This window comes from Ischnura elegans, chromosome 3, assembly GCF_921293095.1.
Source record: "Ischnura elegans chromosome 3, ioIscEleg1.1, whole genome shotgun sequence".
In the NCBI taxonomy this organism is placed as follows: Eukaryota; Metazoa; Arthropoda; class Insecta; order Odonata; family Coenagrionidae; genus Ischnura; species Ischnura elegans.
The window spans coordinates 106,161,980-106,188,806 of record NC_060248.1 but is presented as its reverse complement, the minus strand read 5'-3'; the positions used below and the strand labels follow the sequence as shown (position 1 = coordinate 106,188,806).

At 36.6% G+C, this 26,827-nt stretch overlaps 1 protein-coding gene across 2 annotated transcripts; it reads left to right on the top strand.

Annotated features, from left to right (window-relative positions):
- The first annotated feature begins 579 nt into the window (after positions 1-579).
- LOC124156315 (U3 small nucleolar RNA-associated protein 14 homolog A) lies at positions 580-15,661 on the top strand. 2 transcript variants are annotated; one of them, XR_006864299.1, is made up of 12 exons: positions 580-906; positions 2,089-2,299; positions 2,811-2,966; positions 3,687-3,773; positions 3,856-3,980; positions 4,949-5,150; positions 6,991-7,799; positions 9,859-9,989; positions 10,878-10,977; positions 12,882-13,101; positions 13,819-14,116; positions 15,385-15,661. XR_006864299.1 is itself a non-coding variant. In XM_046530793.1 (12 exons), exons 1-11 carry the CDS (start codon positions 812-814, stop codon positions 14,047-14,049), a joined length of 2,367 nt encoding a protein of 788 aa, XP_046386749.1. In that variant the 5' UTR covers positions 580-811; the 3' UTR covers positions 14,050-14,063; positions 15,385-15,661. The 2 variants fall into 2 exon arrangements, 1 of the variants encoding a protein (XP_046386749.1); XM_046530793.1 differs by having other exon boundaries at positions 13,819-14,063.
- The last annotated feature ends 11,166 nt before the right edge of the window (positions 15,662-26,827 follow it).

The window sequence follows — 26,827 nt, the reverse complement described above, 5'->3', positions numbered from 1 at the left end:
TTTCCTCCCTTCCTACATATTTGTGCTATAAAAAAATTGTTAATTGAAATTTTTTTGTTGGCCTTATCTTTTGGAAGGCTTCTCACATTGGATTTGAAAGATTCTACACCAGTTAGAATACACATCCATTGAATCATTGGTGGATCTAGGGGGGGCAAGTCCCCCCCCCCCTGACCCTTAAAATATATGCAAGATTTTTAATAAGGTGTCGCTATCATTGCCTTTGTTTTGTATTAGAAGGTATCCTTGTTCCCCCCCCCCCCAGAAAAAAATCCTGGATACGGCCTTGCTTGTGCCCCCCAGAAAGAAATCCTGGATCCGCTCCTGCATTGAATCCCTAATGGCCGCTCAATTAATTAATTTATACGGTGACATGCTGATCGGAGCCGTAGTTTTGGGATAATTTTTTAAGATTAAATTTTTAATGGCAATAGCTTTCCTTCTGAAATCGGACAGTTTCCTTTGAATATCCCTCAGTGTGTATGTGGCAACTTCTTTGGCCCAAGAGTAACTTGAAAACCAAAAGTTGAAAGCGCGCGTTACGAATAGTTGACTGACGATAAGTAGGTACGGCAACACTGCAGCGTACTCTGCCGTCCGCTGCCGTCTCCACGTGTGTTTTGTGCGGTGTTTCTACTTTACAAAACTTTAAAAATATGTTAATATTCTTTGTGACCTACGGTGTTAATGGTTCCTAGTGGTTACTATGATGTCTTTGGTGATTTAGTGCTTCCATGTATTGAGTAAACTTGAAAAGTTATCTGCCCACTGCATTTCTTGTTGATTGTTTATCTCCTAGAAAAGGCAGAAGATGGAGGAAGACTATTCAGATGATGAACTGCATGATTCGCAGCATTCAGCTTTACTGAAAAGTACTTCTGTCGCTTATGGGAAGAAATTTCAAAGGTAATTCTCAGCATTATTGATGGATTGATGTCCCTTGTGTACTGGTCCCTAGAAAAAGTACTAACACAGATGGCAACATAGCCTTTGTAGCCGTCTACATGGCCGGTAAAGTTTTTACACACACATATATGTAAACACAATATGTCTCCCTACGCATATTGTGTGGCAGCATACGCAGACTTCGTAGTTAATTGGTACAAATTGTGTTGCCAATTCCAGTTGGGATAAGTTGCCTTTCTTGTCCCGGTTGTTATCGAATACTCTACCGTTTTATTGAAACACCTGCTGCTAGTGTGTCTAACATTGCGCATAGTTATCTGTTTTGCATGTGGACTAGGAGATTTAAACAATATCTACCGGTACATGACATCTTAGGCACATAAAAGAAGATTTCGAACATTGTTTAAATTTGTCAGGTTGTGCAAGCAAAGTCACCGGTAGAACAGTTGTGTTGAGTTTCCTCTCTGCACAAGTTTGGTATATTTGTCTTTGGATGTATTGTGAGCATTGCTTGTCCCGTGTCTTGCCACATTTTGTGAGCGTTGCACAAAAATGATTTGGAAATCATATCTCTTCCGGTCATCCACCATGTCTCAGATATTGGCGTGGACATCAATCTCTGCCAATTATTCTATAGCAAAATATATTTCGAAGGGTCAACTGGTTTGAGCAAGCCTGATGCCGTATTGAAAGATGCTCCATGATGCACTGCTCCATCTTGTCATCCAGCCTAGCTTGTTTCACTGGGTTTCTTGAATTCACTTTTCAAAATCAAAACTTCTCACAGACGCGAAGGACCGTTTACACCACGTAGCCAAAACTGGCGTGTCTCTGCTTTTGTTCTCCAAATAATTCTCCAGGATCATGTGCAGTCTAGCAAACAACTATTCGTTTGAGTTCTCACATTTGTTCTACTAACTGGATACAGTACATTGCCTTCTATACATAAGCAGTGACAATATTATATGACTAAAAAACACCACAACAACAATGCATTGCCATAGAATGGTATGTTTTTAATTCATGACTTTCATTGTGATGATGCATCTTTGGTGTTCTGCTTTCATGCCCTCCTTTATACGATCGAATGCATCCATGAATTTCAAACTGTAATTCATTCATTTGACTCTTATGAAGCTGTGATTTCTTTGAGTGATTTTTTTTGTTTATTGACTTTGACAGAATCAAGCCTCCGAGCAGAAATGAGCCATCTCTGGAGATATCTGAATTTCATCTTTTAAACAAGAGGAAAAGGGAGGAAGGGCTTGTGAAAGACTTGGCATCGTCATTGGATAAAACAGGCAAACATGCCCTAGTTAGCCAGAAAGTGAAGAAAGTCCAGAAGCTGATCAAGCCCTTGCCAGCACCTTTGGAGAAGCCAGAAGCTGAAAAGGTTGCCATATACATTTTTTACTTTTTAAAATATTATATTTCTCATTTATTGATGTCTTTCATGCTGATAATTGCTCAACCTTTTGCTCATGCTAGCATCCATTAAAAATGCTGCATGTAAAGCTTTGAATTGCATGAATGCATATAATAATGAATGAAAAAAACCATGACATAATAGCCATTTCTCGGATTTAAAAAATTGAGCGATTGCAGCAGCATCGTGACTACCTGGTTCCAGTAAATACAGCTAATAACACTTAAAAGTTGTTGGGTTCAAAATGATAGAATTGAGGCTTAGAATAGTCTAATTTTTTATTTAGATAAGCAGGGGATTTCAGGGAAAAATGTAGATTTACAATGAATAATTGCTATGTTGATACATTTTCACTCTTAAACTTTAGTAATTTTATGTTGAGCATTGGTGTGATGCAAACTATTGGTACGATTTTATTAGTCTATTTTTGTATGTCTGCAGTTGTTGGGCAATTTAAAACTGATGTTCGTTATTTCAGATCAAGAGGACAGTCGCCTACGGTACCACAAAGAAATTGTTGAATCGTTGGGAGCCGGTGGTGTCTGCTAACCGTGTTGCTGATCAGCTTACTTTCCCATTGAATGTTCCATTCTTCAACTTAACCTCTACCAAAACTTTCCTCAGCAATTCCCTGGTAAGTGAGTTTCGACATCAAGTGGTACATGTAATTAGTATGTGATTACTTGATAAAATTGATGGATTGAGGCGAAACTTTGTGCTTTCACATGAATATTTATTCACACATTTACATGACCATGATTTCAACGTTAGACATCATCAGACCTGATCAGGTAATATTATAATAGAGCGCCGATGTTTTGGGTACCGACTCGCTACCCATTCTCACGGCTACTGGAAAAAAAAAAGTCTCTTCTTTTTCATTTTTCATGTGGTGACTTCATTTGATTAGCTTTACATTCATATCTGTAACTAATATTTCATGCTCGAAAGGTGGATTTAAATTCATTCTTGATGTCAAATGACTTTCCTGAACTGCATTGTTGATACGCTTATTATGAAGCGAATATGAATACATATTCTATTGCTAAATCATCCTTAAAGTGAGGGTTTATGGAGATAAAATGTAAAAATATGAATAGAGCTGTTACCTCAATGGGATGTGTGGATTTTTTTCTATTCATTGAGTGTCACAGCCAGAGGAGGTTTTAGTCTCGCAGTGAATCCAAGGCTGCAATTATTTAACTAATTATTTTTATATTTATTATCTTTTTAGGGATTGTGAAATAGCAAGCAAACAATGCTTTTCTATATCCGAATATAATTATATCTAAAATATTTCTTTAAAAATTTTTGATTAATTACTTTGAATAATTTATTATTTCCTTCAATTTAGGGTAAAACTCCGTTAGAGAAAGAAGTTGAAAATATATTATCAAATCTTAAGGATGAGAACAAGGAAGAAAAGAAGCATGAAGAACCTGTAAGTATTTCATTTGTTTCAGAGTGCGAATATTACTGTCATCTCTTTATTTCTGTACTGCAGGAAAATGTTTATTTTGCAGAAGAAAACCTTCTTCTTAAACCGTAAGGAGATTATGCAGCAGAGGCGGGAGCTGGCTCGTATTAGAGCTCAGCAGTCGTACCGGGAGTCCAAAGCTAGGCAGCAGAATAAGATAAAGAGTAAAAGGTGCAGCTTTTCATTTGGTTTCATTTTATTATTGATACTGAGTTCTTTTGGTGAAAATTGTGCTGGTGACATGGATGTGATTTGAATTGAAGAACATTGAATATTGTTCTATTATGTAGGTATCTTATAATGAGTTTCATTTAAAAAACTAGTGCTTATTCAAATCTGAGTCTAATATAAATAGAATATGAGGTATAATGTACTATTTTGACGTTGCTTCTCATACAAAATGTAAGCTGTGTGTCAGTCTGTGTTGAAGTACAATTATCAATGAGCTAAATGTTTTGTCATTCCCTTGACATTATAAGGAGAGGACTAAAGTTTTCCTCGATTGTTGTTGAAATTACTCTATTACTCAATAATAGTGGTAGGATTTGTACATAATCTTTTGCAATCTAAACGTAACATACCCATGCAAATTTCCTTAGTGAACCTTCAGGTTCGATACATTATGTCCTGTATCATTACTGGGGCTGATGTTTGGGATAGTGGTTTTATCCCTGGTTAGTACAATATGTACATGCAGGTATATTTTTCAGTTGAGGATTATTTTGAAACTCAGTTTAAAAATATTTCTTTTCCTGTGCATAAACCCCCGCCGAAATCATGGTAAATCTAAGCGTCCCGGTAGCTCAACTGCTAGAGCACCTGGCCAGCAACCAGGAGGTTCTGGGTTCGAGTCGCAGTCAGGCTGCATTTTTACCCTCTGATTTCTGGCTTTTTCCACCCAGCACAGCACCGTTGTCCTCTTCCTTTTTCTATTACATGTTCCTATCCCTTTCTTTCCTTACCTATGATTTTATACGTATGTTTGCGCTTATGGCATCGTGTGAATTAATGAAGTAATGTATTTATTAAATATTTTTATGGTTAATCATGTATTCATTTATTATGGTGACTAAAGTATGCATTACTTCTACCTGAATTTTAGTATGCTTTTAAGTTAATGGTATTTTTTCTTTATATAGGTACCATCGTATTCTCCGGCGTGAGCGAACCAAAAAACAGATAAAAGAGTTTGAAGAGCTGATGAAAGTTGATCCTGAAGCTGCTCTAAAGAAACTTGAGGAGCTAGAGAACACCAGAGCAGAGGAAAGGCTAACCCTTCGCCATCGCAGTACTGGCCAGTGGGCTCGTAACAGGGCAGTCCATGCAAAATATGACAAGCAGGTATTGCTTTGTGGTATAAATTAGATATACTATATTTTTCTAATCTAATGTCCACTCAAACATGCCATCATCTTGTGAGAATTTTGGCATTATTTTCATTGTGCTTTATCATCATTTTCACTGTCTATAACCTTACCTGAACACATTAGAAGTGTATGATATATCCACCATTAAAAATTACCTCGGGAGAGTATGTAATAGGCATAGCAATTATAAGTCATCTTGGAATATGATACTCATCCCTTCGACTCCAGCATTTAATGGAAAGTTCTGTTGTGGTTTCATGAATGTACCTATGTATGGGGAATTCTATCAGTATTTACTGTGCAATTTTCCTTGAAGGTAGGACCATTGTTTTATCACAGTGTTGCTTTCCATGTTATTTGCGATTCCATACTCATCATTTATTTCTAAGATATAGAATACCAACCTAGGATAGACTGATGAATTCCCATTTTTAGGTAGAGAATACCTGTAGTTACCTAGGAAACTGATGACTTCCCATTACCATGCTTGTCTTTGCTTGTAGTATGGATAAATGATACTTGATAACAATGACTTTCATGAAATTAGGAAAGTATTGCCTTCTGTATTTTATCTTTGTATCCGGTTTCGAGAGTCCTTAGACGTACCAATTTTTTTAAACTATTGTGTTGTAGCATTACTTGCATGTTTGTATAACATATCCATTCAATGGACTTATTGTATCATGTCATATGCATGTTTTGGAACAAGTACTAATTGATCCTAGGAGGCTTTGATCATAAGAATTTTTTTTCATCATGTTTGAAATGTAGTAAGTCACCGCTGCTAAAAACTTCTCGGTCAAATGGAAGTAAATCACCAGTCTGCAATCTTTTTGGAATATTTCTGATTTGTGTATCATTTCCTAGTCTTAACCCTCTCTGTGCTATCCTTTTTCCTGCGGTACTGGTGAGAAATGAGGAGGTTATTTTCATAAAATGAAGCAAATACAAAAAAAAAACATTAATTTTTTTATTTCATATCCATATGTGTTTTTTTTAAATTGATGAGGGCTCATTCCATGTCAATTCACCCAGGCATGGCACCCACCGACTCGGATTTCAATGAAATTTTTGTCACCAGCTACTATCACCTATTTAATGGCCGGTGTAAAATATTTCCTCTGTCACTCTCATAGTTTGCAAGATATGAGGGGTCAAAGTCAGAGATGTTTCCTCAGAAGTGGCGGTAGTGGGATTCAAATTCCAGAGTGCAGGGCGCAAGGTAAAAAGTCATAGCTCAGAAACCACGTCATATATTTCAATGAAATTTTGACCCTTTGTCTGTCCAAGTATGTACATAGTTTCCAAAGTAATGTCTTTTACCCCCCATGCATTGCTATGTTAGCCAAAATAATGTCAACAATTGTTAATCAACAGATTTTTTTTGCTCAAAAACATTACCTCTTATTTTCAGAATTATCACCAAAAGGCAGAGTAGTTTACTCATCCAATTTTTTTAAATTTAAGGTAAAAATGTGCTCCAATATACTGTGAAATAAAAATGGTGGTGTTTTGACTACCACTATGGAAACTATGTACTTGGATAGACAAAAGGTCAAAATCTCATTGAAATATAATATTGAATGATATGTGGGTGACATTTTGAAAATTTCTGGGTGATTTGATGTGGAATGACCCTGAGGTTAAACTGGTTAATATTGACGAAATATTTTTATGTTTACTGAAATAAGTTGTAGCTTAGTAAATAATGGACTACGTAGCAGCCGATATATCGGCTTGCCACACTAAAAGGGTTAAAAGTTTTCCAACTTATTACTCAGTTATTATTATTATTATTATTATTATTTTTTCAGTCCCGTGAAATGTTAGCCCAACAGCTTCGCATCGGGAGAGAACTGACCCAAAAAGTTCGTCATTCTGACAGCAGTGATGGAGAAGACGGTGAAGTGGAAAACATTGTGCTTAATAACGATGAGAGTAATCCTTGGATGCAAAAGAAAGAGGAATACGACAAATTTGTTGTTGGATATCGGAAGTTTTGGGAGGATCAGAAAAAAAATGAACCCGAGAAAGGGTCTCCATTGTCCGAAATAAAAGGGATTCCTGACCCAAATTTCGGTAAAGAATCAGAGACCCCTAAAGAGAGTGTTAATGGCATTAATGGTGATGATTCTGTGGAAGGAAGTACTTGTGGTGGTGGTTCAGTGACGAAATTTGGTTTTGTCATTAGTGATGTGCCCGAGAAGGATAGTTTGAGTAGAAGTAGTCCATCGGTGAAACGACTCAGTAGCGAGTGGAAATGTACTCCAGTGCAAGAATCTAAAAGACATGGTGAGAAGGGAGGAGCGAAGCAAGGAAATAAGAAATCCAAGAGGAAAATTGTAGATGTTAGTGAAAAGCCTCTTGCCAAAGACCTGGATGATATATTTGAGGAAGTTGAAATTGCATTGAAAAATAAAGCTGAGGAAAAGATGTTATCGTTAAAATCAGAAGTTGTTATTGAACCTGACATGGAAAAGGGAAGTGAAAATTCAGTGCGGACTAAGGGAAAAAAGAGTGATCCTTCAGTTGCTGTGGAAAGGAAAAGATCGCAAAATATCATTGATGAGTCTGCTAGAGATCTGGCATCAAGTGCTGAGGAGAAGTCAGATGGTACCATAAGGTTAGTGGTATGATTTCAGCTAATCATCTGCTTGTCCATGGCTGCTTGAACCCTTCTTCTATTTTATGGCATGTAAAAAGTACCATATTTTTTTCTGTGGCAATTTATTGAGAAATAATCACTCACAAGGAACTAGTGATGGGTCGTTCATGATCGATTCGTTCATAGTGATTGAACCTCCCAGTGATTCAAATGACTCGATGATTCATTGTGCAAAATAAAGTCGATCATCAAACAGTCAGACTTCCGGTTTGTTCGGTGCTTGGATCAATAATCAATCAGCCAGACTTCCTGTTCATTCAGTGATTGATTCCGAGTTCTTACTTTTGGTGTGAAAATGTCTGGTGTTGATTGGTTGAACGGTTTCAATCTTCTGATTCCTTGATTCAATCAGGGATTTCAGTCAGTCCCAAGTCATCAATCAAAATGATTGAATGATCTAAATAATTGAATCAGTTGATGGAATCTCCATAGTGACTTGAATCATAAAGATCGAATTTTGGAAAAGAACAACTTCGCCCATATCTACAAGGAACAATAATGAAGCGTAATTCTCCCGGTACGAAAATAAATTTGTAAAATTTTATGTCCCCTTGTAACCTGGGAGTTGAGATATTAGTGATTGAAATTTGTAAAAACTCAACCTGCAGAAGGAAGTGATTATCGTTCACCATCTCTGTGAGGTATCATCCCCAGGAGGGGAGAGCTGCTTCTAGCCACTAGCGTTTGTTGGATGGCGGAGTGTGAGGTTTAGTCCATGGTACCATGGTTTCATCATTCTTTCATTTGGAAGGGGATACAAACTTAAATCTATCATCAATTTGGAAGAAAATTTTTCCCATTGACCTCCTTGATTTCATGGTATCAAGCTGGGCAATTTCCTTTCTTACCTGCTGTGCCTCTATTGCATAGGTTGTATGTTGCCAGCGGGTGACCTATGTGACAAATTCTTTACTTAAGCCTAAACCATGTATTTCTTTCTAGCATAATTATCACAGAAAAATGTCACTGTGAACTTTTGAAGGTGCAATGAAGAGCAGTATGAATTGGCAGGGATAACAGTGAGACTTTAGTGGGTTTTCTAAGGGGCTGCATTAAAAAAATGTAATGAAGCTGAAATGGTTAATTTTACATAAAAAAGCAAAAGCAAGCCACTTAGGATAGTTGCTTGCAGAGATGGAAACCGGAATGTCAACATGTGTTTAAAAAAATTTTGATCGCTATTATCTCAACTTCTATGTCATGTAAGTCATGGGGGCATATAAATTTTCACAGAATTTAATACCCCAGTGTAATCTACAAACTTGCCAATTTTAATTGAAATTGGGAGGTTACACTTCGTTAATGTACCTTGTCAGTCTTTTGTATGGAGGTGAAGCTTTTCTATGGCAATGTAATCAAGGTCATTTCCAAAATGACTTTAGTGTGTCTGTCTGCATGAGTATAGTTTCTCTTACACATCCACATGCATCTATAGATAGATAACTTTTAATGTCATTCTAAGAGGTCAAGTCACTCATGTTTTCTGTTTTATCTGGGTAACTAATGAGTTGAGCCTTTGTGGGCCTGCCTTGACGTTCAAGTTGTGAGTCAGGCATTATGTAGTCATCCTGGTTGGGTGTCATGGGGCAGTGTCGACTTAATGTCACTATTTACGTTATTTCATTTTTATAAAATATTTATCCCTTTACATGACTGATGTTAAGTGAAGGAAATTTTAAATATTAGGATTGGAAATCAGAGGATAGCCGGAGAAATTGAGAATGGGAAGTCGTCAGGAACTTAGTTAGCGCATTGAGAGCATAGATGTTCTAATATTTATGTCTTATTTAATGCGTGGAAAGGATAAACTTCCATTTGCTCGGTGTACTTACTTCTCTACCCTCTGTATTCCTTATTTTAGTATAGTCATTACTACTATCTGTTAATGATCTGCCTAGATGAGTAGAAATCATAATGTATGGGAGTTTTTCCTCGGTTCTTATAAAACATGAACCAAATTTATACCATTTTTTGCTTTTTACATTTACTTTCAGTGAAAAAAATTATTCCTTTGCAGGCCAGGTGCGGACTTGTTTTCAAAGGTGACTGCAGCATCTAAAGCCAAATCTAGTGTGGAAATTGATCCGAAGAAATTTATTTCAATTGATGTCAATAAACCTCTTAACACTGGAGTCCCTGACATCATAGGTAACGTAAACTTAAACTCAATGTATTCAATGTTCAATTAGATGAGAAACATGTGACTTCAAAATTATGTGCTTCCTTGAAATTCACTGGATCATTGCGATTGCTTGTAATTTATTCTATAAGTTGTATGAAAAATCTAGATTTGTGAAAATTTATTGGTATTGAATTAATTGATGCTGGAAACCCCATTCCTTGCTGGTCTGTATAATGTGAATTTTTATGGTGTCAGACCTCAAAATTTTCTCAAATAAAAAGACACTCTTAAGTCTAAAATTTTTATCCAGGGATCCATTCCCTTGATTTCCTGTTATGAGTGTAATATGTCTTCATTAGTGGCTAATCATAATTTTTATACCATCTCTAAGCAAGATAAAAAATAATAAAAATGGTAATTAGGACTGCAAGGCTCTAGTGTTCTTAACCTCAAATTTATTCCATTTGACATCTTGAGCTCCTAATTTTCTATGACTAGCTTTTCCCGTAATCAATATATTCCAAAAATGAACCTTAAAAACTAAGAGGAAACTATATTTAGGTAATTATGGTAGCACAATTATGAATTACTTCTGCTTTGCTTTACCACTCATGAATGATAAGTTAGCTTTGCTATCAGCCAGTCAATTTGGACCAAAATTAAGTATGCAATGCGAATGCTTTATGAGGACAAATAGCAGCCGTGATCAGCCTCATTTATCATCAGTATAGCTTTATATATTAGCGTGGATTACGTTACTTCTTGTCTCTATTTTCTAGCATCATTCTTTCCCTCAATGGTGTTTGTGTATTTCTTGTTTTTATTTTATTGATTATGTTTAATGTTCATCGTAATGTGTGCGTCATCATTAAAATTTTGAAATTCTTATAGCTTTTGTTTTTCAATTCACACAGAGGCTGGTGATGATGATAATGAGGATGAGTCAGCCATGGTGGATAACCGTATCACAATTGCTGCAGCTTTCACAGATGATGATGTTGTCACTGAATTCCAGTAAGTAATTGATGCTTCATTTTAGATTAAATAAGTGCTAAGTTGGAATTTACCAATTTTATATGTTTAGCGTTAAGTGTTTGGAGAATATTATCTGAAACATTCATCTTAGAAAAGATACTATACGATGCCTTATCTTTTAAGCTTCAGCAATGGATAGGTTCAATCTAATTGGCACCCTTGGTCCAAAGGAAAATGTCTGCATCCATTCTTTCTCCCTTGAACCCATTTTTAATAGTGCTGAAAATGTTTGTCACATTTGGTATCCCAAGAAATACTTGATACCTTGTGGTGTTTGGCTTACTGCCCTTGAAAAGATTGTTTATGTTTTTTATATTATTTTTCTTACAGATCGTTTTTCAGGAATTTGCTAATGCTATTGCAAAATATCTCTGAAGTATGCAAAGTTTTTCACTGAATTTGGATGAGAAAATATCAATAATAATCTCTTGAGTGATTTGAGCTGCTCATTATTTTAATATTCAGTTTTTGGAGTATTATTGAATACTAATTATTTAAGATCAGCAGAACATGTAACATTTTGTGAGTAAACTTCTCTCGGGTTTCCCACCGGGTTAAAGGCTTCATAATGGCCGACGTTTCGAGCTCCGACTCGGCGCTCATCATCAGGGCTACTGGAATGTTTGTCATCCAGTAGCCCTGATGATGAGCGCCGAGTCGGAGCTCGAAACGTCGGCCATTATGAAGCCTTTAACCCGGTGGGAAACCCGAGAGAAGTTTACTCACATCATTCGCCGGGAAAGCATCAAATCTTTCTTCATGTAACATTTTTCCACTAATTTCAAGAGATGATACCTCTTTCTCCTGAGATCACAAGCAGGTGTGAATCTAATTTTTTAACCTTGCTCCTTGTAGTGGTTCTGAGAGTTGAAATTTAGTGTTTTAAGGGAATTAGAGGAAAACTGTTAAAATATTTCTTTTAAGAGTTTTCCACTCTTTTTCTACGTTCTACTTCTCAGAGCCTGAAATTCTTCATTTTCGGTTACTACCATGTCAGTTGCTGTGGCAAAGACGACAGTTGTGCTAGCAATATTACCAGCATCTTCTGGACAAAGAAGTTATCTTTGACATGAAGATACTGGCGGTAGTGCCAGTAAAGCTGTTCTCTTTCTCACAGCAACCAACACTGAGATGAAGAATTTCATCGCACATCACAGAAACTCCATTCTCACTCATTGGGTCTGAGTTTTCTGAAATCATAATTTTTTCTTCAGATGTACTTGACTATCCTTGGTACATTCTATACAGTTACCTTGTCAACTCTGTATAATCAACACTAGCACTTTTTAACTAAATACAGTTGAGGACCTCAAATCCAGAAACCTGGAAAACCAGAAATCTGGAACGTTTGAAAAAATCCTCTGCATAGTGTTTCGAATTGCCACCTCGTGGCACCACTCTCTGAGCCTTGTTCTGGGAAGAGTAGAAAGTTAGTACAAGCTATGAACATACCCTAACAACCTAGGCAGGGCCACATAGGGATCTCAAATATCGAGCCTGAATGCATTTATAAATCGATTAATTAACAAAATATATCATGAAGACCAGAAATGCAGAAAAACCGGAAATCCAGGAACCCTTTGGTCCCAAGCTTTCCAGATTTGAGGTCCTCAACCGTAGATCATAATGGAAACTTCTACTGTTATGTTATGATCGTATCAGACCGTAATGCTTCATCAGGACCTAACGACAGGAGATGGAAGGGAGGCAAATCCGTCTTCCCCCCAAAAATGAATCAATGCAGCGAAAACCTTAAGAGAATACGGTTATTAAAAACAGAGGAAGTCTACACACCAATCTATTTATTTATTATAAATAGTATTTTGGATGATGTATTAATGTTTGGGTTTTAATTTGTTTTTTCTTACTCATCCAAATATCAGGCAAGAAAAGGAGGCAATTGTGGAAGAAAACAAACCAAAAGATGTTGATCTATTTTTGCCTGGCTGGGGATCTTGGGCTGGGAAGGGAGTTCCTGATGTGCCGAGTAGAAAAAAGAGACGCTTCATACTCAAAGTGCAGCAGCATATTCCCCGCAAGGATGACAAAAAAGACTCTGTGATCATCAATGAAAAGGCTGATGAAAAGGCGAGACTTCATCAGGTAATTGAATCAAGTGCTGTCATTGTGTATACACCTAAATTATCTTGCAATCCTTCTATCGGAAACAATTATGCACTGTGGCAGTTCAGTTGTACTGGATCTTATACTTGTTTTCAATATTTAGACTTATTTGTAGATTTTAATTCCTATTTTTTGTGCAGGATCTTTGAAAATGGTCAATTTTTTTTATTGAGTACATCATATGGGAAAAAGTATGAGTAGTTTCATCTCATGCTACCCTTAATTGGTGGCTTCTTACAGGCCAATCAAATGTCTTAATTGCTTTAAACCGTGTTCAAGGGCAGAAAGAAAACCTGTCTTAACAGGCTATTGATGGGACCAAAATATTTTGGTCACTTATTGGAATATTTGATGACCGACTGTGTGAGAAATATTTGCTTTTCGCTTTTGGAAAAAAATGTAGCTTATGGATCTCAGTTCTGATTAGAGGTTAGGCAAGTTTTAACATTGGTTTGAAAATTAAAATTCATTGGAGCAGAATGGGACGAGAGGAATGTGTTCCTTTGCTTAATTTTAACTGTGGTGATATCTTATTTTTTCATTTATCATTACTTCTAATTGCAATTTTTCAGTGTTTTCATTTTCTAGCCCACGCACAGAAAAGCCATCTTAATATTGGGTTTTTGTTTGTCGAAATTGGTTTGGACATTTATTGATCTGTTTTTGTAATATTAATGGTGTGTGTTTGTCTTGTAGGTTAATGAACTGCCATTCCCCTATGTTGGGGTTGAAACTTTTGAGGCTAGTATCCGTGCGCCTATTGGCACAACGTGGATTCCTGAAATAGCCCACGAAAAGCTGACGGCTCCTAAAGTCAAGACATTGCTTGGAGCTGTGATAGAACCTTTGACAGAAGATGCACTTCTGGATGAGTCTGAAATGAAGAAAATGGAAGAGGAAGAAGAGTTTATTCCTGAGGAATTGTGATGAATTTAAACAAGGTGGATGATACAAAACATTGTTATTTTTATCCTGAGGATACATCTTTAGATAGGTAACTAACATCAAAGTTAAAATAAATGAATGTGTGGTTTATTGTAAGATTAACTTGGTCATTGTTTCTAGTGCCGAAAGTAAAAGGAATATTTGTCGGTTATTTGTATGTCCTATAGCCAAAATATTAAACAAATAAATAATATAAGTGATTGAACGATCTACGGCCATTAAACAGTTGAAAGAAAATAAATTCCCCAAGGCTGTACTCTTTGGTAGGCAGAGTGGGGGATGAGAAGTTACAATGCTAACAAGAGGAGTAATACACGGAAATAAGATAAAACACTAAGAGATTAAACAAACGTGCAGCTCACTCACGCAACTTGTGGATTTGCTCAAACTTTTTTCTTGCTGTTGAGTAATACTTGAGGGCCCAAAGAGAAGAAGTAGCCATCAGGGTGGCAAAAAAAATCATTTTTATTTCAAAGTTGGAATAGCATGGAAAAGTTATGAATTTAGAGACAAAACAATAGAAAAAATTATCAAAATGGATTAATATCTTCTGGTTGCACTGAAGTCCTAAAGTCGGGCAAAATATGATAAAAACTTCATTTTGGGATAATTTTAACTTTTTAATTAATTTTTTCATAATTTAATAGTTTGTAACATCTTCAATTTGAGCATTAAAAACATTGTGTTTTAATTTGGATTAGATCAGTTATATCTTATGTTTAAATAGATACATATAATATTTTTATTTTTGAAGACAAGATAATAGTGTTTTATTATGGTGTGAATTAATAAACAACTTCTGGTCGTGCAATTACCCTAATTCTATAGAAAAACAATACCTGAAAAAGATAGATAGGCATATGACATGATGGGTACCATGTGGAAGTAGCAAAGTTGTTGATCCTTCTATTCCTGCGATTATGGATTTCCACCAAGTTATGCCTGCTACTATTAATTAATGACATGATGGGTGATTACAGTAACAAAGGCCATGGTACTTTTTGACTTGCTCTATATTTAAAAAGCTTAAACATTTTAGCTATGGTATAGTTTTTAACAATTGACCTTTATCCACCCCTGATTCATGGAATAATATTGATGATTAATCAACCTTCTATTCTTATTCTCAACTTAGCTTAATTGTGGTTAGCCTTTGCATTTGGGCGTCCTATGATTATGCTGTTTAAATTTAATAAACCATAACTTATTTTAATTTGCTTCTAAACAAGGAAGTAACTTATGGGCATAAGATGTTGTGTGTTACCATGGGAAATGCTGAATCCAGACTAACAGTTTCCTTGATTTTATTCATTTAAGGTTCCATCCATAGAGGGTAAAGGACCACTTTGAGGACCAGTCCACAAGAATGTTTCTGTTGTTATTAAGACTTGTCCATAGACAGTGTGACTATTGTCTATGTTGTAAAGTGTTAGTGGAGTGACTTAGGCGATCCAAGATGAATTATTGCATCATTGATAACACATTGATTTTCTACCATTCAATCAAGCAATGCATAGGAGCTCCTCATGAATTTTTGTGTCAATGTCTTTGTGCTACCTGAAGGCAAGGTTTTTAAATAAAGATCTAAAATCCAGTTCAATGAATCAATACTATTTATAAGACTAAAAATTAATATCAAATCTGCAATGGATACCTTTATGGAAGATAGTAAGTTTCTAATCGGATTGGAGTAGTAAGTTGCCTTCAGATAGAGGGAAGTAGAAGTCCTATCAGCTCAATACATACATACCTTTGACAATACCAAAGTGTGGAGTCGAAAGACCCTAATGAAGGCAAGTCTTGCTTGAAGTCTCTTATGGAAAGTGGGCTATTGTTACTGGGACCATTTTGGTGGGGCTGCAATCCACTATGAATGTCCACGGTTGAGTATCCATGGGGTTGGCACAATGGAAAGTCTTTGAGTTCCCCAGCTCCTATGAAGGCCCCTTAATTAAACGAGAGCAAGTATTACTCCCAAGATTATTCCATTTCCTGCGGTGCTGATTTCTCTTCAGCACTACCACTTGAGTGACCTGGGGTAGGGTCAAGGCAGGGATGCACTATTTAGGCCACAACTGATTGTTTCTGTAGACTTCCCGACATCACGACTCAAGCAATGGTTATTGGTCTGGCTGAAGTCTGAGGCAACTTATTGTGCGATATTGCATTTCTGGTAACAACACCTGCAGGTCTGTCTGACCAAAGTAAAAAAACTTGACATTTTTATTGCAACAAGTCGCATCTTGTCTTGTCTGAGTTGTTTCTATTTTTGAGATGATATAACTGGCTGTTTTTAACAAGCTGTGGTTGTACATCCCTTCCTTTAATGGAATTCTTATTTAATCCAGGTACAACAGTCCACTATGAGTGAGTTAAGTGTCCACGGTTGAGCATGGGGTTGGCACAATGAAAAGTTCACTAACTCCTGAGAAGGCTCCTTAAAAATGCAATCTACCAATTACCCACATTTGCTTGAGCTTTAAGCTAGTATCACGATTCCAAAATCTCACCTGATTTGAAATTAATTGTGCCAGGCAATTGTGATTGCACATTTTCGTCCAACCTTATTTATTTAATCTCCTTAACACTTTTGCTACTAGTGACGAAAATATGCGGCAGGACGTTTTTTTGACCTGGGAGACAAAAGCAGCAAATTTTCGTTGGAGATTTTACTACGCAGGCGAATGAATGCTGAAAATATAAGTTTCTTTGCTCTCCCCTTTTTATGATGGTCACAGGTTTTCGAAGTTTTTGTTTTCTGACCTAACAAAGTGGGACTCAGGCCGTACCCTCGAAATCCAGGAGCAGGTACCCGGACCCCACGTCTTATATTGCCCCTCTGTGGTAAGGCCCTGCTATCATTCAACTTTTCATTCAGTCATTTTATGAAATAAATATGTTTCTTTCTCAAAAAATATAAACTAAGAATTGAATTCTTTGTCTTTTGAGTGGCATTTATAATTTTTAAATGAAATTCTACGATAAATATTAACTTATATCTCAATTTCAGTGTGAACATCAACATGGAAATTGTTGCTGCATTAAATGCATTAAAATTGGCACAAGAGCTTTCAAAATTTGACAATTCTCAGAATAAAATGAGGAATTCAATTCAAAGTCTGCAATTTACGTGCAAGCAACAATTATCCATAGAGCTAATACACATAAAAAATACATGATTGACCGCGAACCAATGCCCCTGGTAGGGTTATAAACTCCGAAAGGAGGGAGCCCAACTACCCTAGGAGTCTGAGATAATGTGAAATCCCCGCTAGGGAGGGTCGAAAAAGGTTGGTGCTGAAAGTGTGTGATTATCTGCGAGACCCTTCTTAATGAATGTTCAGCAAAAATGCTTCGTACAGGACGGAAGAGTCTCTTGAGGCTCAATCCAGCAGTCATGCTAAGGCGAGAACTCCCCTGTCTTGAAAGGGTTAAATATCCAGAGTACTAAGTAAAATGTCAAAAACCCTGGATACCCATGAAAAACTGTTTTCATGGTAACTGCAGAGTGCATTAAAAATAGCTAAGGACCTCATGTTTAAGGACAAAAATGTTTAAAATTGTCTCCCCTACCTCCTCCCAATGTATTGCAAATTCCTTCTGAAACACCCTGTGTAATTAAAGTTTATAACTCAACACTTAACTAAATAGGCCCCTGCTTTTCTTGAAGGATGGTTATTTTACAAGATAGGGGATTTAGGGGATATAAAATTAGCAATTTAAAAACATGTATGCACGGAGCAAAAAGAATAGTGAATAAATTTTTGTAAAAGCATGCTTTCATAGCACCTCAAGATAATTGCTCAAAATACAGATTTTTAACGACCATCATATATCTCCCATAAAAATTCGTTGGGGCATTTGAAGCCACTGACCTTCCCACTCCACTCTCTACGGTGTTGCTCGTAATTGTTCACTACAGTATGTAGTTACACAGAGGATACAAGATTTTTCATGAAAAAAGAGGAATCTAGGCGTAAACCTTGCGCATGTGGCAACTACACTAGAAAATGTAGCACAATACAAAGTAGTACATACATACTTCAAATTGTAAAACATGAACAGACTGGTGGATGGTTAGCTGACTCGTATGAAGCAGAAATATTTCATGAATACATTTGAGCTGTATTGGGATATTGGCATATTTTGACCATTTCACTGCTTTTAACTATATCTCCGGATCATTCTCACTAAATGGTTATCTACCATTTCTTTATGAACAATATATCTTGTTTAGCAAAGAATACATACCTTGATTCTGTTATATCTTCCTCCATCACCATACGTAATACTTAACTGGATGCGACTTACTCTGTGTAACTACAACATAGCGGTGAAATATGTTTTTTCTTTGTAAATAATTGAAGGAGCCTTATCGTGGAGAAAATAAGTAAAAGTAAATAATCTTCATTTCGGGGCAAGAAAAAAATATTTAATTTTCCCAGAAAAATGCCTACATAAAATTTCTCAATTTCTTGGGGATACAGTGTGTAAAGAATGGGATAATTTAACTTACTTTCAGTTGAACAAGTGCCTCATACAAACCTGCAGCCTACAAATATACGTGACACATTTTGCAACAATGATATTCCTACATATATGACTGAGCACTTTCATGGGAGGGAAAGGTATTATGTAGCACATTGTGGGTTGACGGAACCCTTTGCTGCAAGTTCCTACTTTGCCACTGTATTTCTGCGAGCTTTGAAAATGTCAAACAAAAAAAGATGACACACATTTATACTTGTGCATTTACAGTAACATTCCATGCATTGATGGCAGTCACGTCAACAAATTTTCAGAATGCCCAACAATTGTCCAATGTCAGGTGCATGATTGAACAGAACATTTGAGTAGTCATTTGGTGAACAACTTCCTATCTACCCTCAGTATAGTTTATATTTCTCAAAAGCTAACAGGATTATTTCATTTTTTGTCCATGTTACCATTGAATGCATAGTACACTAGAAAGATTATTATTTTCCACTTGATCAGCCGAGTACTTTCATCATTATTTAGTCAAGTACTGAGCTGCGCTTGCTTAGCACGTGACACCATCAATTCCAATCTTATTGCATCTTTTCAGATAATTGTATAATCTAAATTAGTAACTTAGTTAGCTTTCATATTCATCGCCAAGGGCAAATTTACAAAGCAATTTTATTTGTAGCTAGTATCCTTCCTAGAAATGGATCACCCTACTTCCCACTCACCTATATTTATATGTATCTGGAGGTCTGTCTATATTCAATGCTCTTACCATACAAGAGGACATATAAGATTCGAAAGAGTTCCTCAGTGCCTAAAGCTGAATTATCACCAAGGTGTTACTTGCTGTTTATCAAAGGAGTGAACAGCACAAAGCCGCAACATGGGAAAAGTGAATTATTACTCTTGCCAAGTCTACCAATCAACAAGCTGGCACCTTTTTTCTTCTTGGTGTGCATCTGTTGCTCCTCCTCTATGTGACTAATGCTTTGTATTTCTTTGTACACAAATATGAGTCAGAGGCATGCATACAATTTTGACATGGAATTGCGGTATTCCCTAAGGGGTTAAAATTACTCCATACACTGCCAACGGTACATCATCACACAGAAACAGATTTTGAGACTGAATAAGGATAAACTTCATATGGGCAGACTAAGTCACGTATGTATCAGGAAAATTCAAAGAAAGACAACCCACAGATTGGATCCAAATAAGAGTGAAAAAATTACGTGAGAATGAAATGGTCATATTGACCCTTTCCACGCATGTAGTGTTAATTTTTGGCATTGGAAATTTTACTTTTGGCCGCAGGTGGACTAAATTTGGTATTTAGTCCACTTTAGCACTCTTAGTGCTATCCTTCTTCCTGGAGTACTGGCAGGAAATGAGGAGGGTATTTTAATAAAATGTAGCAACTAGGAAAAAAAAACAATACAGAGCTATAGTTTTATTACATATCCATAAGCGTTTTTTTTTTACCGTATTCCTCCGAATATAGTCCCCCTCTGAATGTAGTCCCCCCCCCTAATTTTGAGGCCTTAGTATTGGGAAAAATAAAAAAAATGGGTTTGAATATAGTCCCCCCTTAACTTTTATCACAGGAATTTTTGGAAAAAAAAGGGGGACTATATTCAGACATATACGGTAATTGATGAGGTTGAACTGGATAATATTGACAAAATATTCTTATGTTTACTGAAATATAAATCTAATATAATAAGTTATATCAAATTAAATAATGGACTACATAAGAGCAGATATATATATAACGATACATATATATATATAAGGATGATTCCAAACATGTATATATCGGCCCACCTCACTTTTTGCTCGAGTGGCAAAAGCCAATATATATTGACCTGCCGCACAAAAAATGTTAAGTAATTTGAATTGACGATTGTAAATTTGTATTTCATATACAATTTTCTATCAAAATTTATATACTTTGTTTCTGAAATACCAATATAAGGAGTACTTCATATATAAAATACATTACAAACCAATATCCGCCCCTAAGGTGAAAAGAGCGGCGGGCCGATATGTCGGCTCTTAAGTTTTTCATTATTTAATTTGACATTACTTATTACATATATTAGATTTATATTTTATTTTATTGTATATATGTATTTTGCCCACCTCAGGCAACGGATTTACCTGAAACAATAGGACAGGGTCCACACAATTGGACTATGCGTGAAATAATTTGAACTTAAAAAATCTGCTGCTAATGTCAGATACAATTTTCTGTGTTTATTGATTTGTGCATGAGAAAAAATCTTTACCATGTCCAATCTGAGGTAAAAATCCTCAAAACTGTATGTAGCAGCCATCAACTTCACTAGCTGGTATTTGGGTTCGGTGATGGATATCAATGCCTGCGACATTAAAGAGTCAAAACAAGGGTTTTACTTCAAATTGGAAAAAAATTCTACAAAATTATCATCCAGACAACGAAAAAAATGTCCTTTTCTGCCTCCATACTTGAATCATATCATACAAATCATATCCATACAAATTTAGCCAGCACTTAATTTACCGTATAAGCTTGTGTAAGAGGCGCACACGTGTAAGAGGCGCACCCCTATTTTGAGGATCGAAGCTATAAAGAGAAAAAAATTTGCGACTTTTTTTGTCCTATCGTGCGGTGTTGCAGACGTATGCCTGGAATTTCGACAGTTATCGAAATGTCCTCTTTCAGTACTATTTGAAAAAGGAAATTTTGATAACTGCGGCGGCATAAGAGGGAGTAGAAAGAGTTCCGATCCTCTCTTTGCATACGACATCGCTCTACGTTGCTTGTCCTACTCACGAACAATTTTGTTTAAAAGCTCTCGCAGGAGTATTGCAATAGAATTGCAGCCGTGGAAAATTTTAAGGCAAAACACGACAGGCAAATGGCATGAGCTTTCCCAAGAGATTGAACAACAATCGGGGCAACCTCAGCGCCGTAGGATAATAACCACGTCGTAGATTTAAGGCCCCTTGCACACGCACCGATTTTGGACGGTCGGTGAAATATCGGCTGTCCACATTCCAATGGTGAACAATGGGAGAGCATTGGAGCTTGCACACGTACCGACCACACGCCGGCACCGGTAAAATGCCGTTTAGCTGCCTGCTATTGTCACTGTGGATCGACGGCGCCGGCTCAAAAACTTAGCAACGTATCGTTTGACCGGTAAAAATCCGGCGTGTGTGCAAGCATCGCTTCGCCGGTAAAATATCGGCCAATATTTTACCGGCCGTCCAAAATCGGTGTGTGTGCAAGGGGCCTAACGGAACTACACTCGGCTCTCCATCAGCTAATGCCTCTGCCGTTTTTATCCTTTCCGAGACTCCACAGGAAAATATCAAGTTACAGGGGAACAATGGAAACGTGTTTCATCCCTACCCCATTCCACCAACTGACCTTTTTCGGTATACCAGGTTCAATTCCCCGAGTTTCTGGAGGTCAAATGCTACGTGAGTCACCTTCTGAGCTCGAAGATATCTCGATATCTTTCAGCAATTGTATGACACGCACGAGGTTCTAAAAAGAATTAGACCTAACGCGACGTATATCTTACAGCATTTAAGTTTTTTGAGCTCTAATTGATTGACACAAAGATTTATAGCTAAAACAAGGCTATTAATATTCAACATAGTCCAAACAGCACAATTTCGGAAGAAACAAGCGTAGCATAAGCGCATTCAAACAAGACGAGACGGACTGGAAACTCAGGCAACGCAAACTGCGTATATCACATTGCTGCGCCTTCGCCCCTTCGCTTTAAAGGCAACGACGTCACATGCAAGATCGGACGTGTTCTTCCCTTTCTCCTTCGCTCGTAGCTTTAAATACGGAGGGTAGGGAGCCCTCTTCCCCTCGACCTCTCCTTCAGCGCTCTTCATTTATAAGCATTTCCGATTTCTTCTATCCACCATTAAGTCCAACAGTGAGCACACTCGTTCGAATTTTTTCAACCGCAGGTTTCGACACCAATATTACTATATGCAGTATAAATACCGCGGGATGCCCACTCGCGGCAATAAATTTAGCGCGCGCTCCGGAGCGAGTCACCCCGCGCGATCTTTTCAATGTTCACCTCTGGGGTACCGACGTGACGGCGCGATGCTTGCAAAAAATTCAAACAGGAGCATTTTAAAAATACGTCACTAAGGGAGAAACTCCCCTGCCTGCCGCTTGATTTTGACCCAGGGTTTCAGATGACTGACTCACGCTGAAAACCAAGGCCACTCAGTTCCCCTTGAACTTGCAACCGGTGAAGGGGAGGGGGGGAAGATAAGAAGTTTGTGTAAGAGGCGCACCCCCATTTTCGGCTGCGATATCTGGGAAAAAAGGTGCGCCTCTTACACGAGCTTATACGGTATTCTTCAAAACACTTCTTTGTGATAAATATTTGCTATTTTCAACAAATTCATCGGCAGTACATCATCCTTAACCAGGAAAATGTGGTGTGTACATATTAAGCCAATTTGTATTCATAATTTTAGAAAGCTACCAAATGCAGAAGATGGAAAAAATTGGTATATTAAAAGGAAGCATCTACAAACTAACTTGCACGAGAGTATGGGCATGGACTTGAAATAAAAAGTAAATCAAAAGAGAAGACCGTGGAAAAAAGAGGGAAGATTATCAAACAGCTTGGTTGCAGAGTAATTAAGGTAGGTTAAAGCACTTAGAATGCAAGAAGAAATTCTGAAAATTATAACATTCAAAAACTTTTATTTTTACAATAGATTACATCACCAATATTACAAATTCAAATAATGCAATGTGAAAGCACAATAGATTATTACTTACTCAGATTCTACCATATATGAGTTGACTAGAACTTGCGAAAGCCAAGAGGTATTTGAAAAAGGCTTGCAGTGCATTCAAAATTCTTGGTTGCAAGATGAAAAACATCTAATCACAATATGCTTAGTGATGAGGAATATTCCCTCAGTCTTAAGAGTGATCATACGCAATAACAAGGTACATTTTAAAATGATTTTCATCAAAATATAATAAAAACCATGCGTAAATAGGTACCCTAAGTTCAACAAAGAAGACATAACACCAATATAAATATTTATAATTAATGCATAGGAAGGATGATTCCAAGAATATCCTAAATTCTAAGCTCACATTCCATAAATACTAAAGAGTAAATCATATGAATGAAATTACCATTGGAATGCCATGAAACCCATTAATAAAAAAGCAATAACTACATGTTCTTAAGTATTAAGGAAGAGATTTCTCATTCGTTGTTCATTTTTTGTTAGATATGTTACATATGTTACATTACAATTTACACTTACCATTAACACTTTCAATTTACATTGACAGCAATATTTCCGAGACAACAAGTCATTAGATCGTAAATGAAATTGGTGTTTGAATGAAGGCTGTTAATTCATAAAAGCACTTTCAATTCACAGTCTTTATGAATACCCAGGAAGAAATCCCTGTACAGATAAAATTAAGTCCTGCACAGTCCACCCCTACAGGCTCTTCCAATAGGGTTGTCGTCAGAAATATTCATTCTATCACATACAACATACAAAATAAGCCAAGGTACACCATCATGTGATAACAACATTTATATAAGGTGCATGGAAGAAGAATAATAGGCCATCAGCATGTATAGATATTAAAATATACATGCTATAATCAGCTTTCAAGCAACATATGCCATAAATAAAATGAAATTCTTACAGGCATAATCTTTGGCAGAATTTACAGCATTGTCTTTTTTAATGACTTAGTAAGACAAGTTGTTTTGGAAACCAAAAAGTAAGACTCGTTTTCAATACAAGCTCCCTCAGTAAAGGTTTCACTTCCTGGCAATGTTTTGTAAAAAAATTGAACCACTTGGTCCTGAACTGAGGATTACAATTCGCCAATTCTACAAAACTGCACACATTAGAATAAAGCGGATTCCTATTTTGGATTGAGGCACCTTTTGGGTACCAAGTAAAAAAAGATGCTCCGACTAACATGAATTCGTTGTAAAGTATTTTAAGGTTCAGTAGGCTGAGTTCCTGGCAGTGAATAAAAGTAAAACCAGCATGCATGTTTGCCCTCATGCCTGGTGTTAATTTCTTTCTTTCTTAGCCCATAAATGTAAAAAAAAGTGTTGTTTACTTCCCTGGGGGCATGGGTCTCAATCATTCAAGGCTGATTCAATTAGACAATAATCCCAAAATCTCATTATTTCATAACTGAGAGAGTACTTGATTATGTACTGATATTATTACCCAACTATTCTTACACATCCCTCTAGGTGAGAGGCCCCAAGGACCAAGAAGTCTAATGCTTTCCACAAAAGTAAAGCATTTTGCCATGCACAAGTAGCTCCATTTTCTTTGGCTGGTAATTCACAAAGTTATATTTTACATTGAATCCTCCAAACAAGATGAAAACTTATCAAAAAGACAATAATTGGTGAGGATAGTGGAAAGGAAGGCTGAGAAAGGCATAGCTTAGTTGCACACCCCATGACCTGAGATTCATCATGAACACGAATGTGTCTCCATATCTACAAATTAGAGCCCTGAAAATCACCTTTCAAACTCACCAGCTTTCAATCGGCTAGTGATTTGATCAAATGTAAAAACTCAAGCCTTGAGCAAGCCAAGCGTGGTGGCTGCTGCTCCAACACACACTTCCCTCAATAAGGCTTAAAAGCTGTCCGTCAACCACCGAGTATGAACTGAACTCATTAGCTGCTAGGGCATTCCCTTGGCTCAAATACTAGTAGAATTGTTCTGAGGTGCTGCAAAAAGTGGGGCATGACTTCTTGGACGGCTGGGTGAGTATGACTGCACTCAATCTGTCGTTTAGAGAAGCTGTATTTGGCCTCAGGCTCAGGATTACTCCTACAGTAAGTGGACTCATCGCCGATTTCTCCGTCAAAAAGATGGAATGGGAAATTACTCTTAGCGGTTGCGACAGATTGTGGCTGAGAATGGAAGCAGTTTAGCAGGGCTCAATGATGATTTTACCGCCACTGTAATACTTTTAAATATATGTCAAGAAAAAACTTTAAAATTGGAAGACAGCCTCCTGAAATTACAAATTATAGTAAGCTTACCAAATATAAAAGCCATCATCAACAGATGGCATTTCTTGCAGAAAAATAATGCAAATGCATCCACTAATCCTCACAACCATTGATTAAATGAATTGACTTTGTATACTTAACATCAAGCTAACAGTTGTAAATAAATATAGTTTGGAAGGAGATTTTTAAGCTAACTTTGGCATACTGATTTATCTATAATTGACGCAATTATCTGGATCATGAATAGGCAAAAATTATAAATATATTTCAAGCATGATATTGCAAATATCTCTCTTGAAGTGGCATTATTCTGAGAAATTCGTTTGTCCCCAAGGTTATATAAAAATGGATAAGAGTATTGTGAAAGGTTCAACCGCATGCAAATATGGCAATAATCGAAAGCTATATGACTTACATCTCACATAATTTAAACTTCTTTTCCAGGAACTTCAATGGATATTGAAGAAATTCTTACAAGAATCAATGAAAAAAATATATAAAACGGATGTACACTTTTATGGCACAACAGCATTCATGAGAAACAAATTTCTTCTTAAAAAATTATCACGTTTGTTTTAAGTACATAGCAGTTTAAACTACATTGAAATGCATTTTATGACATGGATATTTTTCCTCTTTAAGCATAGAAAATAATGAAATCCTTCATGGTATCTCAACAGTGCAGCATAATTAAGTTGGATTCTCCTTTCATTTTCGAATCCTATTAATTTCAAATGACGCATAAGGCTTTATTTGAGCATTAAAATTCTTACACGGCTATCAGAATTTAAGAGTCACAACCTTGGATGTAATTGTGAAAATCCTATCCACAATGGCAACAAAATTTTCAGGTTGATAGCTTCGATGGAAAGAATAGAAATGCCTTGGAATAAACTCTTCCTGCAAGAGGTTTGGTTTGGTATTTGTACAGGAACTTACAAAAATTATTTCTACATAATTATTAGTTTCCAACCTTGAAGTAAATAAATTTTAGCTCCCTTGGGAAATTTTGCATACAATTAAAAATGTTAAGCCGCCCATAAAATTAACGTTCCATCTAAATGTTCAAGATTTTGCATGCTAAAAAAATTTCACGATAACTTGAATTTCCATATATAATCTATAAATTCCCAAGATCATCATGAACAGCGTGTTGCACAACACTGATGTGAAAATATCCCACCTAACACAGTGACAAACTCTCTTTTGTAACG